This window comes from Vipera berus, assembly GCF_964194415.1.
Source record: "Vipera berus genome assembly, chromosome: 13".
NCBI lineage: Eukaryota > Metazoa > Chordata > Lepidosauria > Squamata > Viperidae > Vipera > Vipera berus.
The window spans coordinates 3,520,382-3,533,779 of NC_138216.1; the positions used below are offsets into that span (position 1 = coordinate 3,520,382).

Below are 13,398 nucleotides of genomic sequence, written 5' to 3' on the forward strand. Positions count from 1 at the left end.
CTTTAAGACTGGTGGACTTCAACTCCCAGAAGCCCTCAGCCAGGGTCTCCAACCTTGGCAGCTTTAAGACTGGTGGACTTCAACTCTCAGAAGCCCTCAGCCCATGTGAAGGGAGAACGAAGCAAGAAGAGAAATGGAAATGGAACTGAAAAAGCTTCTTGGATGGGAAGCAAAACATTTTCAATTGCCTTTTGGAAAAAAGCACCACCTATGGGACAAAACCACTAACTCAGTGACTGCCAGCCCTTCAAGGTAGGCCAGGTTAGGAAAGTTACTTTATTGATATAGGCTTACAGTAAGAGAATCTTGAAACTGTGGCTGTGTTTAGTTTTCCCATGCTCTAATGCAGTATTTCTCAAGCTTGACAGCCTCAAGGTGTAGTAGATTAAAAGCATGGCTGGCTGAGGAATTCTGGGAATTGAAGTCCACACGTCTTGAGGTTACCAAGGTTGAGGAACAGAGCTCTAGTGAATGAGGGAGGAGCTTCTGCTCAAGCTTCTTCTGTGACCTGGGCTTAAGCATGCTTTTGTTTGTGGAGCCATCATCTCGGCTTGAGTCTCTGCAAGGTCATCTCCATGGCTCCCTACAACCTTCTCCCATGGTGGGTATCTTCTGTCTAAAGCTAACAAAGCTGCCCGAACCACTGTTGATTTAATGATCTCAGTCCATCTCGCCTCCTGGAACAAAAATGGGGGCGCTCCAGATCCTTTCTCCGAAACACAAGTCATCTAAGACAGGCTTCTCCAACCTTGGCAACTTTACGACTTGTGGACTTCAACTCTCAGAATTCCTCATGCTGGCCGAGGAATTCTGGGAGCCGAAGTCCGTAAGTCTTCAAGTTGCCAAGGTTGGAGACCTGGCTGAGGAATTCTCGGAAGCTGAAGTCCACATGTTGCCAAGGTTGGAGACCCCTGATCTAAGGGACCCCAGGAGATTTCCTTTCTGGAGCAGCCTGATGCCCTGAGATGGCTCTCACCGTCGACGGAAAGACCCTCATTTCAAAAGGGTTAGTGGTGCCCAGCTTGTGTGCTTTAGTGTGGCGACTGGATGACAAGCTGCCTTGACGACTGCATCCAGATTATTTTAACTGCCTTTTGCTTTCTTCAACACCGTGTCTTTTTTTTTTAAAGGGGTGGTCTTCCAGTTACAGTTAGTGAGCTGCCTAGAGTGACTTGTTTGAGGTGGGTGGCCATATGCTTGCTTGAAATAAATAGCCCAATAAAGAAACGTAGAGATGAAAACCAATTAAGTCTAAGCATTCATCCCCAATCAACATTCTGCAGGCTTAAAGCTGGTGTCCCGGAGAACCAGCCAGGGCGCAAAACTTTTGGAAACAATGGAAGGTCTGAAAAGCCAACGGCAGAAAGATGGTGTCTTTTGGCAGAGAGATAATGCAGAGCTGCGGGGGCGAAAAGGGGCCAGGGGAACCAACCCCACCCAACAGTTTTCAACCGAGCGGAGCTGCTCGTTGCTTAGTTACCCGGATGCTGCCAAAGAAGTTGGAGCTACTACGGTCTGCAAACACTAGACCCTGTTTAGAATCGCAATAGCTCTAGCACTGAGATCTATATGCGACTTTCAGTGTGCTTTCCAGCCCTCACTAAGCGGTTACAGAATCAGCTTGTTGCCCCCAACAATCTGGGTCCTCATTTTACCGACCTCGGAAGGATGGAAGGCTGAGTCAACCTTGAGTTGGTCAGGATCGAACTCTTGGCAGTGGGCAGAATTAGCCTGCACTACTGCATTCTAACCGAAGGGAAGGGAAGGGAAGGGAAGGGAAGGGAAGGGAAGGAAGGAAGGGCAATAGCAACAGCATTTAGACTTGTATACCGCTTCATAGTGCTTCACAGCCCTCTCTAAGCGGTTTACAGAGTCTATTGTGAGCCTCTTAACCATTTCAAGCATTTGCAGACCTTTGATGCATTTCGGGTGAGTTCTCGTATCACACTCAGCCATGCTTGCGCAACGGATGTTCCAGGACTGTATGGACTTTTAAATCGTTCTGCAGCTTCCATCTTTGAGACAGATCAGGAAAACAGACCCCCAAGAACTACTTTATTGTTATGTGGCAGGACAACACAATCTCGACAGTGTCTCCTTCCCTTCCTCTTATGCTAAAGAGACACAAGGTGGTACAATCTTGAGTTTCCTTCTCACCCTTTCCTGTTTTCCCCAGCTAACGGCACCCGCCCGCCCCCCAACCCTCCGGGCTGTCTCCAAGCCTACTTTCCCCCTCCTCTACACTACACAGCTACAGCTGTTAAAAGCTGTCAACACAATTTCCCATAGTTGGAAACGGCAGATAGTCAAAGGCTATCATCTAAGCCTCAAAACTGGTTTAAAAATTAAAAAAAAACACCTCCCCACCCACTAAACTCAGGAAATGGTGAAACATCCTGTCTCAATTCAGGTGCAAGAAATGGTCCAGTCCCTTTGTATGAAAACCTCAGTCCTTTCTCTCTAAAGCTAGCAAGTTGCTCATTCCTGCACCAAGCCACTTTGTTCTGATCACAGTTTGTGAAAACAGCCACCCTGGATTGGGTTCTGCTACCACTACATCCTCCAGAGATGCTAAAAGGGCTGCTCTGCAATCTTCTCTTTGCAGAACAATTGTTAGCAGTCCTGGCTTGCAGAGCAGGGGGGGGGGGGGGGAAAGAGAACAATGCTAGTAGCCACCTCACTTAGGAAAACATATAAGCAGGGGCTCTTCTCCATGATCAGGAAATAAGACCAGGAAACGATTTTTAAACAAGATAGCGTGCAAATTTCTAGCCTCAGAATGCAAACTCTGTCTCCATCGGTAATCAAGGCAGATGCGTCCCTAACCTTGCAGAGCGCAGAAAGAATGAAAAATAAAAGAGAGTCATTGTATTTAGCAGAGTGAAAAAAAACACAAATGAAGGGTTTGCACGCAGTCCTAAGGAGACTGCGAGGGAATCGACCCACAATGCATTCAGAACAGCAACCCTAGGATCATGTTGAGGTCTCCTAGCTCAAGCCTACCAATTCTTCTCTGCAGCAGCCCAACTGCCCTTCACCAGATCCCATTTAGACTAGGAACGGAAATTCATTATTGGCCAAGTGTGATCGGAGACCCAAGGAGTTTGCCTCCGGTGCACAAACGCTCAGTGTACATAAAAAGCAACCAATTCCTTTTTCGGTCATTCGTTGCATTTGTGATTTGGGGCAAACAATAACTCAGCGCGAAGTCCATCCGTTCTCCTCTGGGCTATTCCCATCCCGTCTTTCCCAACAGGAAATCCTGAGCAAAAGCAGGAAGGTAGATCTGAACTCCAGCTGAGCCTCTTCCTTTTGGCTCAAACAGGAAGTCTCATTGTGTAAAGTTTCAGCTGGGCCCAGCGGCTGGCCAAGAGACATCACCTCGCTGAACAAGGACAGCCCGCCGGGGTCTTCCTTCCCCCTCTCCTTCAGAAAATAAAGCGGAAACGCCGGTGTATTATTAGATCCAACCCCCTCCCTCGATAAATATAACCTGCGGAAGAATAGCAGCGCGACGGAAGCTTTTTTTTTAAAAAAAGTCTCTTTCTCTCTTTTTTTTTTATAAGCTCAGTGGGTTAGGACGCTGAGCTCGTCGATCAGAAGGTCGGCAGTTTGGCGGGTCGAATCCCGAGTGCCGCGTAACAGAGTGAGCGCCTGTTACTCGTTCCCAGCTTCTGTCAACCTAGCAGTTCGAAAGCACGTAAAAATGCAAGTAGAAAAATAGGGACCGCTACGGTGGGAAGGTAACAGCGTTCCGTGCGCCTTTGGCGTCTAGTCATGCCAGCCACATGACCACGGAGACGTCCTCGGACAAGCGCTGGCTCTTCGGCTTTGAAACAGAGATGAGCACCGGCCCCTAGAGTTGGAAACGACTAGCACGCGTGTGCGGGGGAACCTTTACCTTTTACCTAAAGTTTTTTGGCAAGGCAATGGGGGAACGAAGGGCAGAACGACAGGATGGGGCATAAAAACAGCGGGCATCTCATTAACCCCATTTTTACTCCCCTTGCCTTGCACCCTTTTTCGGCACAGTAATCGGGCAGGCAAAATCCTTGGCCTCCTTTCACCCGATGCTCTCTCGAGAGCATCAAGGCCAGAGGAACAGAATGTCGCATTTGTTCTATCGCACCAGCTTTTGCACCGCTTCTCTTCTCTTTGGATGAGATTTTTTTTGCTCTCCCCTCTGCTGCTTTGGAAATGTGCTCTAGCGCCTTGTAGATCAGCATCAGGTTTTCAGAACACCCCTCCAGTTAATGGAAGGGGCTCCAGGTATCTTTCCCCCACCCCCACTCCCCCAGAATGGCACAGAGGTTTCCGCGCTTGTAGTAAGGAGGAGGAGATTTTGACTTCTGTTGTAGGTGGTCAAGAAGACTAAGGACCTCTCTCCTCTTTTCTTCCTTCCTTCCTTCTCCTCCCTCTCTCCTTCCTTCCTTCCTTCCTTCTCCTCTCCTTCCTTCCCCTCCCTCTCTCCTTCCTTCCTTCCTCTCCTCTGCTTCCTTCCTTCCTTCCCCTCCCTCCCTCTTTTCCTTCCTTCCTTCCCCTCTCCTCTCCATCCTTCCTTCCTTCCTCTCTCCTCTGCTTCCTTCCTTCCTTCCCCTCCCTCTCTCCTTTTTCCCTTCCTTTCTTCCCCTCTCCTCTCCATCCTTCCTTCTTCCTCCTCTCGCTCCTCCTCTCTCTCCCCCCCCAGCACTTTGAATAAAGAAGCCAATTCGTTGAGAAAAAAGTACCAGTCTCCTTACTCAAATTTCAACAGGTCACGGAGAAGTTAGTCTAAGGCAGGGGTAGGCAACCTCGGCTCTTTTATGACTCGTGGACTTCAACTCCCAGAATTCCTGAATCAGCATGGCTCAGCTTAGAAACCTCTCTCTTTCCCCTCAGCATGGCTGGCTCAGGAATTCTGGGAGTTGAAGTCCACGAGTCATGAGGCGGCCATAGTTCCCTCATGCTAGCTCAGGAATTCTGGGAGTTGAAGTCCACGAGTCATAAAAGAGCCGAGGTTGCCTACCCCTGGTCTAAGGGCACCAAAACCAAACACAAAACAAAAAAAAATCAGGAAAAGCGCCAAAGTTTGTGCCTTTTAACAGAATGTGTTCCTCAGAGGAGGTGCTACAGGACCAGACTCCTCGTTCTTTTTTTTTTTAATGGGTTAAGAAGCAAAATGCTAGTACATCAGAGCGACATTTGCAGAACTGTTGGCATCTGGATGGGGTGAGGTTTGTTTTCTTCTGCCCACCCCTCCCCCCCCGGTCCCAACGCTAAAGACACTTACATGGATGTCCTGTATTTGATGTCATCCTTTTCGGCCAGCTGTTCACAGCTGAGGTTCATGTGTTCCTTCCACAGGCCTTGGCATTTCCTGCAGGTTTCCTGGAAAAGCAGGCAGAGACATGAAGCCAAGGAGACACAGACAGAGATCACAAAGCAACCTGTGCGTTTCAACCTATAGATTCTGGGAGAGAGATTCACCCTCCAACCCCCCACCCCCATGTCGCTCTCTGAAGATAACCATCTCCAGAACCTCAGGAGAACCGCTTTCTTGACTTGTACCGAAAGGGCCATCCAAAGGATGGATTTAATTCAGCAGCTAATATTGCCACCTTGTGGATCAGAGCAGCCTCCCCCCCCCAAAAAAAGAACCCCTGGACTTCATCCCACACAACACCAGGCTGCCTGCGTGGAGGGCGATAAAAAGATGAAGCACGTTGTCAACAGCTGCAGAGTGGAGGAAAGGAAGATTGCCAAGCCAACCTCAATGGGTTTGGGAAAGGATAAACGTTGACACGAGCTGCTGAGGCTGGATGGTTTCCATCAGCAAAGGATCCAGAAGGATTAGCTACACCGCTCCTTGCCAAGCGTCAAGGAGGCTCGAGTGGACCGTGAAGCTCTGCGCGACGGGAAGAGCTAAGCGTGTTCATTGGACACGAAGCTAGCAACGGACGGTGTATTTCTGCAGAAGAGCTGTAAATATATACGGCGAGTCCTCGACCTGTGACCACAACGGAGGCCAACATTTCTGGCTGCTAAGTGAGACATCTGTCAAGGGAGCTTGGCCTTGCTTTATGGCCTTACTTGCCACCGCCGTTAAGCGAATCTCTGCAGTTTTTAAGTTAGCAACACGGCTAACGCGGCTCGTCAGACGGTCCCCAAAAGCTGATCACGTGACCCTGGGAACCCGCAACCGTTGTTAAGCACACATCAGCGGCCAAGAGTGTGGGAATTTTGATCACAGGACTCTGGGGGGTGCTGCAGCGGTTGTTAAGTGTGAAAAAGGGTCATATGTCGGGGGTGGTATGGTGCCACTGTAACATTGACCGGTCGCTAAACACCCGTGGCAAGAAAGATTGTAAAACGGGGCAAGATTCGCTGAATACATGTCTGGCTTAGCAACATAAAAGTTGGGCTCAAATTGTTGCCGTAAGTCGAGGACAATGTGTACTTTGGGGCAGATAACTAAACTATTATTTGTTTTATTTTTCCCATGGATGGGACGAAGGGATACCGCAAAACAAACACACAGGAAGGTTTCAACACCAGGGTCAATTTCCATGTTTATTTGCATGGGTCTCTTTTGTGACTCTGCTGCAGAAAAGTGGGGTTGTGCAATCAAGATATTTACGGCCTTGCAAGGCTTGTGCAAGGAAAGCAAGAAACTGTGTGTTGAAGGGCAAGCCTGTAGTAAAACAACTCTGGAGCATCTATGGGCTGTTCTCCGACACAAATGGAAGGGGGGAAAAAGGAGAAGTTGGCAAAGGACTTGCCAAGTCTTGCATCACAATTCCAGTTTGTGAGAATTCAGAAAAGGAGAGAGAGAGAAAAAGGTAGGTTTCCATTTCAAAAGCTCCGATCTCCGCAGACCTGGCTTGGCCGCCTTTTCCAGAACCCTCTCACAGGTTCCCTTCAACTACGGGAAGTCCTTGAGTTACGGCCACGACAGACCCCCCAAATCGATGTTGCTAAGCAAAACACCACAGCTTTGCCTCATTTTGTGGCCTTTCTTGCCACAGGGTTTACGTGAATCACTGCACACTTGTTAAATTAGTCCAGGGGTCTTCAAACCTGGCCCTTTTATGGCTTGTGGACTTCAACTCCCAGAATTCCTCAGCCAGGCATGGTTGAAAAGCACGGAGTTAAACCCTCTCCAGACCCATGCAATTAACCGTTAATCAGCGTGAACTATTCAAAGTCATTGCACACAGAGAGACACGCAGAGTCTGGAATAATGCTATCGTGACACCTTGCAAACCGTAAGGAGCAGAAAAAGATATTTTGAACAGAGAAGGCAACCAGCGGTGCTCTTTTCGCAGGGCGTGATCGCTCAGTGCCCAAACACTACGGTCTTCCAGAAAGCAGGAAAAACACCAAATTTTGGGGTGTCAAGCAGGCGGCCATCTGCCCTGTTCCTGTTGCATTTTTCCCCAGTGGCTTTTAATCCCCTGTTGAAACCCCAGGGTTGCATGATGAGTGGATGGCCGTGCAAATTGAAATAATAAATACAGGTAGTCCTCAACGTACGACCACAACGGAGCCCAAAATTTATGCCGCTGAGTGAGACAGCTGTTATGCCTTGCCCCATTTTTACTTTTCCTGCCACAGCTGTTTGGCGAATCGCTGCAGTTGTGACGTTAGCAACACGGTTGTTCAGCGAATCCGATTTCCCCATTTTGACTTTGCTGTCAGAAGGTGGCCAAAGGGGATTACGTGATCCCAGGACGCTGCCACCGTCGTAAATGCGAGTCAGCCGCTAAGCGGCTGAATTTTTATGGGTTTTTGTGAAAAGGGGCCCTAAGTCACCTTTTTTCAGTGCCGCTGTAACTTTGAACAGTCACCGCGCAGTGCGAATGTGTTTGCAAGCAGAAAACCCGTGTCTTCCAGGAAGAAAAAAGGATCTAGTGATTTGATTAGTGCTGGTTCCCATGCTCCAAAGGGCTGAGAAGGATCAGGCACAGGATTTGGAAGAAAAAGGAACACTTTTCTCTAAAAAAAAAAAGCAAAACACAGCGCATGTTTAACCCTTAGCAGACAGGCTGGGATTAGGGAATTACAGAAAGTTTTGCAGCCGTGTTCCAAATGCCGGACAAACTTTTTTTGGATGCTGGCTTTTGGGAATTATGAAAACAACACCTGCCAAAGAGGAAGGTCAAAAATTAAAAAAACAAAACGGAATAATTGCCCATTGTGGACGGCTCATTTGAGGAGCGACCTTGAAGATCTGGCTGAGTCTGCCCCCTCCTGAGCAGCTGTGTCTTCTGAAAAACATCACCAGATGTTGGAAGGGAGTTACCGTGTGTTTTTTTTGGTCCTGAAGGAGAAAAACAGACAAGCTACCTTTGTTTCTTAAAGCAGCAGGACGCAGAGTCTCTGCAAAAGCCAGGTTAATTCCAGTACTGAGGGGAAAAAAGACTCGGGACATTTCTATTTTTGCAAAGGATTCTTCTGTCTCAGATTTGGAAAAATAGGGTGAGCTTGCTAGATAAACTAAGAAGCAGCAATGACTAACAGAAGAGAATAAGAGAGTTGGAAGGGACCTTGGAGGTCTTCTAGTCCAACCCCCTGCTCCAAGCTCAGGAGAGCCTCTAACATTTCGGACAAATGGTTGTCCGGTCTCTTCCTGAAAGCCTCCAGTGATGGAGCGCCCACAACTTCTGGAGGTTTGTTGTTGTTGCTTCTGGAGGTTTGTTGTTGTTGCTTCTGGAGGTTTGTTGTTGTTGCTCCTGGAGGTTTGTTGTTGTTGCTCCTGGAGGTTTGTTGTTGTTGCTCCTGGAGGTTTGTTGTTGTTGCTCCTGGAGGTTTGTTGTTGTTGCTCCTGGAGGTTTGTTGTTGTTGCTCCTGGAGGTTTGTTGTTGTTGCTCCTGGAGGTTTGTTGTTGTTGCTCCTGGAGGTTTGTTGTTGTTGCTTCTGGAGGTTTGTTGTTGTTGCTCCTGGAGGTTTGTTGTTGTTGCTCCTGGAGGTTTTTTGTTGTTGCTTCTGGAGGTTTGTTGTTGTTGTTGCTTCTGGAGGTTTGTTGTTGTTGCTCCTGGAGGTTTTTTGTTGTTGCTCCTGGAGGTTTGTTGTTGTTGCTCCTGGAGGTTTGTTGTTGTTGCTTCTGGAGGTTTGTTGTTGTTGCTCCTGGAGGTTTTTTGTTGTTGCTTCTGGAGGTTTTTTGTTGTTGCTTCTGGAGGTTTTTTGTTGTTGCTTCTGGAGGTTTTTTGTTGTTGCTTCTGGAGGTTTGTTGTTGTTGCTCCTGGAGGTTTGTTGTTGTTGCTCCTGGAGGTTTGTTGTTGTTGCTCCTGGAGGTTTGTTGTTGTCTTCTTCTTCTTCTTCTTCTTCTTCTTCTTCTTCTTCTTCTTCTTCTTCTTCTTCTTCTTCTTCTTCTTTTCTTCTTCTTCTTCTTCTTCTTCCTCTTCTTCCTCATCTCCTCCTCCTCTTTGCAAACCTTAGCACTGATGATGTTATGTAGTTTGGATAATGAAATGTCTGCAAGAAAACAAGCCAGCTCACAGAGCTCAAGGACCTCTCCTCCCCCTCCTTTTTCTTGTTCTTCTTCATTGTTATCTTCATCTCCTCCTCCTCCTCTTTGTAAACCCCTCCCCCCTTCTAGCACTGATCATGTTACCTAGTTTGGGTCACGAAAATGCCAAGCTCAGACAGCACCAACATGCTGCTCTCCTATGTTGAGGACTACCTTTAAAGAAAGATGAAAGATCCTGATCAATTTAATGGATTTAATTGATAAAAGTTGATGCTCTGGGTTGGCTTGGAGAAAATGGGGGTGGGAAGCAAATCTTCAAAATCCAGGGTTTTGGGGCCCCCTGCTGGCCGTCCCTGGCAAGGGCTTGACAGCCACTGCAAAACCCCTGAAAAACTGTCCTGAAGTAAAGCTGGACCAGCCAGATTTAAGAACCCACAACTTTGGGTAACTACACAGGCGGGATGAGAGTAGAACCTTGGCAGGCCTGTAAGACACCAACCTCCTCAAGGTTAAAATTAAAAACTTAAAGCGCCACCCTGTTAAGAGGTTGCTTTTCTTCCGAAACCAGCAAAAACGCAGTTTCTCTCCTCCAGAGGGCCGTAGGCCTCTTGAAATAAATTTTAATTTTTTTTTTTTAAAACTGGATTATAAAAGGAAGCAGCTCCACTTTTTGCCCGCCCCCTCCTACCTTCATCCCATCCCTCCAACCTCTGGGGCTACCTAGAACAAGATGCTCGTGGCGAGAAGAGAGAATTGCACGCAGCCTCCTGACCCTCTTCAAAAATGACCCGGGTTTCATTTTCCACACGCCAAAGGGGGAACTTAAAGGTAAAGGTTCCCCCGCACACGCGTGCTAGTCGTTTCCGACTCTAGGGGCCGGTGCTCATCTCCGTTTCAAAGCCAAAGAGCCAGCGCTTGTCTGAGGACGTCTCCGTGGTCATGTGTCCGGCATGACTACACGCCAAGGGCGCACGGAACGCTGTTACCTTCCCACCGGAGTGGTCCCTATTTTTCTACTTGCATTTTTTACGTGCTTTCGAACTGCTAGGTTGGCAGAAGCTGGGACACGTAACAGGCGCTCACTCTGCTACGCGGCACTCGGGATTCGACCCGCCAAACTGCCGACATTCTGATCGACAAGCTCAGCGTCCTAACCCACTGAGCCACCGCGTCCCTAAGGGGGAACTTACGGAACGCTTAAAACAGAACACGGCTGCTGAAGCTTGAACCCAATCTCGGTTTTTGCCCTGGTTCTGCCCACTTTTCTCCTGCCCTCCGTCTATGTTTTGCTGCTCGGTCCTCGCGCTTGTGACCACTGCACTCTCCTTACAGATTACCAGGAACATCCCAAGTGTTAGCTTCTGGCTGTGCACCAGTTAATGCCGAGGCAGTGCTGCCAGGGATAGCTGATGGAAGAGGCAGCTCACAGCCTGTCTGGTATTTAGATGGCTTCATAGCAGGCATATTTCTGCTTCCAGCAGTTGTTTTTTTTCCCAGCTGACCGCCTGGCTTTGAGAGGGCAGCTCCAGTGTTTTGACTCCCCTTGGCTCCCAGCACTTCTGACCTCATTCTCCAAAACTGCAGCCGGGCCTAAGACTTGGCCAGGGCTGCGCATCGCGTTCCACTGGCGCCCGCCTCCTCACGCAAGCATCTGCTCTGTTTGCACCAGAGGGCAACAACGGAGAGAAGCCGTTTCCCTCAAGAGCATCCTTTGATCCTCAATTTACGGGCAGAGACCGTCGGGATGCAAGTAGTTGGCTAGTCCAAATGTTCATACCGCCGATTCAATCAGACCCTATACTTTTCCAGACCAAAATGCCTATCCAATTTTTTCTGGAAAGCTTCCAGTGATGGTGCACCCACAACTTCTGGAGGCAGGCTGTTCCACTGGTTAATCGTTCTCACTGTCGGGAAGTTTCTCCTTAGTTCCAGGTTGCTTCTCTCCTTGGTTAGTTTCCATCTGTTGCTTCTTGTCCTGCCTTCTTCAGGTGCTTTGGAGAATAGCTTGGCTCCCCTCTTCTTTGGGGGCTTAGCAGCACCATGAACAGGCCACCAAAACCCCAATCAACAATTCTTCCTCCTTGCTCCCACTCCCCCAAGAACTGATGATGTTACCTAGTTGGGTGACGAAACGTCTGCAAGAAAACCACCCAGCTCAGAGAACACCAAAGACCCCACAGTCCTCCTCTTTCTCTCTATAAACCCCACTTCCTTCTAGAACTGATGACGTTACCTAGTTGGGTCATGAAACATCTGCAAGAAAACCACCCAGCTCAGAGAACCCCTCATTTCAACCCTGAGCTGCAAAGACTGCCCTTTGAGGGTTTTCAATTCAGGGTTTTGCAAAAGGAGCAGACGCTAAGAGAACGGAGTGAAGATGGAAGTGAAGTGAAGTGAAGTGGAGTGAAAAGACCCCGTTCCCTTGCCCTTATTTTATTCTAGAGAGGCAAAAACCTTGAGCCAGCCTTTGGCCTCTTCTGTTAGAAGAAGAAAAAAGCCTTGGTGGAGCAGTGGGCTAAGGCCTCCTTAAGTAACACCAGCTGCCTGCAATTAGTGCAGGTTCGAGTCCCAACAGGCTCAAGGTTGACTCAGCCTTCCATCCTTCCTAGGTAGGTAAAATGAGGACCCAGATTGTTGGGGGCAATAAGCTGACTTTGTAATAATGCCGCTTGGGTGTGTTTGTGAAAGCCCTAATAAGCAAGCATATACATAGAATGAAGGCTATTGCTAAGCACATTGATTTGTGCTTCTTAGATTGTAAGCCACCCTGAGTCTTCGGAGAAGGGCGGGATATAAATGGGATTACCCAAAAATAAAAATAAAAATGAGAATATGGTGCAGAACCAACACATCTTGCAATCATACATATTCAACTTTAGTTCAAACGAAGTCTTTGATAAAATAATTTTTTTTCCCAACCAGCCAACTCTGTCCTCTTTAAAGGAGAATATTTGTAGCTCAGTGTTGAAATGAGGGGTGTGTGTGCGTGTGTGTCCTTGGTGCTCTCTGAGCTGGGTTGTCTTCTTGCAGATGTTTCGTGAGACCCAAACTAGGGAACATCAGCAGCAGCACCAGATGAAGCGGCCTAGTTGGGTCACGAAACATCTGCAAGAAAACAAGCGAGCTCAGAGAGCACCAAGGACCGCCCTCATCCCTCTCCTCTTTCCTTTAATTCTTGTAATTTCCTTTAATTAAAGAATCCTTTCACTCTTTGGACTATCTGCTTGTGTCTGGAGAAGACAACAGACTCCAAGGGGCAGGCTCCGTCCAGCCTTAGTCCTCTCTCTCTTTCTATCTCTAGCCATGAAGACATCTGAACAAGATCAGTTGATGTTCTTCAGAAACTTCCCAGCACCGTTCTCTCCATTGGTAGACCCTTTTTTGGTTTTAGAAAGGACACGCACAAACACGCACACGCACGCAGTGCAAAGGAAGCGAGACTACATTGCAGATCTTTCCAGAGCTATCACTTCCTCTTCTGCTCCAAAATGTTAAAGGAAGAGTCTTTTTCTTCCTCTCTCTGAAGAAAGAGGTTAAGCAAGAAAAGCTTGGCTTATTCTCTGACCAAATTAGGAAACAAAAGACCAAGGGCTCTCCGAGGTCATAGCGAGACAACTGTGACCCGGAGCTTCAGCTTGGCCCTTTCTTTTTGTTTTTTGGCTGGAGCGGCAAAACGCCGCCAGACGCTGCCCGCCCGAGGCCCAGCATAGCTGTGGAATTATCCAGACAGCCCCAGAGATGTCAGGGAACTGATGTGGTGGCTGAAGCTGCTTCTTGGGATGTTCGTGGAGGCCACGGAGGTTGGTCTCCATATCACCTCCATCTAGGAGCAGGATACCACAAAGCTATGAGTCACCTGGGCTGACTGGGCAATGAAAGAGAAGGGACTGGCCTGATCTAACCGGGAACTGACTTTTTTTTTTAGGACCCCGTAGGTCAGTGGCCTTCAA

The 13,398-nt window shown here is 48.3% G+C and overlaps 1 protein-coding gene across 1 annotated transcript in view; it reads right to left on the reverse strand.

Annotated features, from left to right (window-relative positions):
* RNF216 (ring finger protein 216) overlaps positions 1 to 13,398 on the reverse strand; it is a 50,772-nt gene that overhangs the window by 7,879 nt on the left and 29,495 nt on the right. Inside the window, exon 14 of the mRNA XM_081338436.1 lies at positions 5,270 to 5,367. Within this exon, the coding sequence (XP_081194562.1) occupies positions 5,270 to 5,367 (98 nt within the window). The remainder of the gene's footprint in view (positions 1 to 5,269; positions 5,368 to 13,398) is intronic.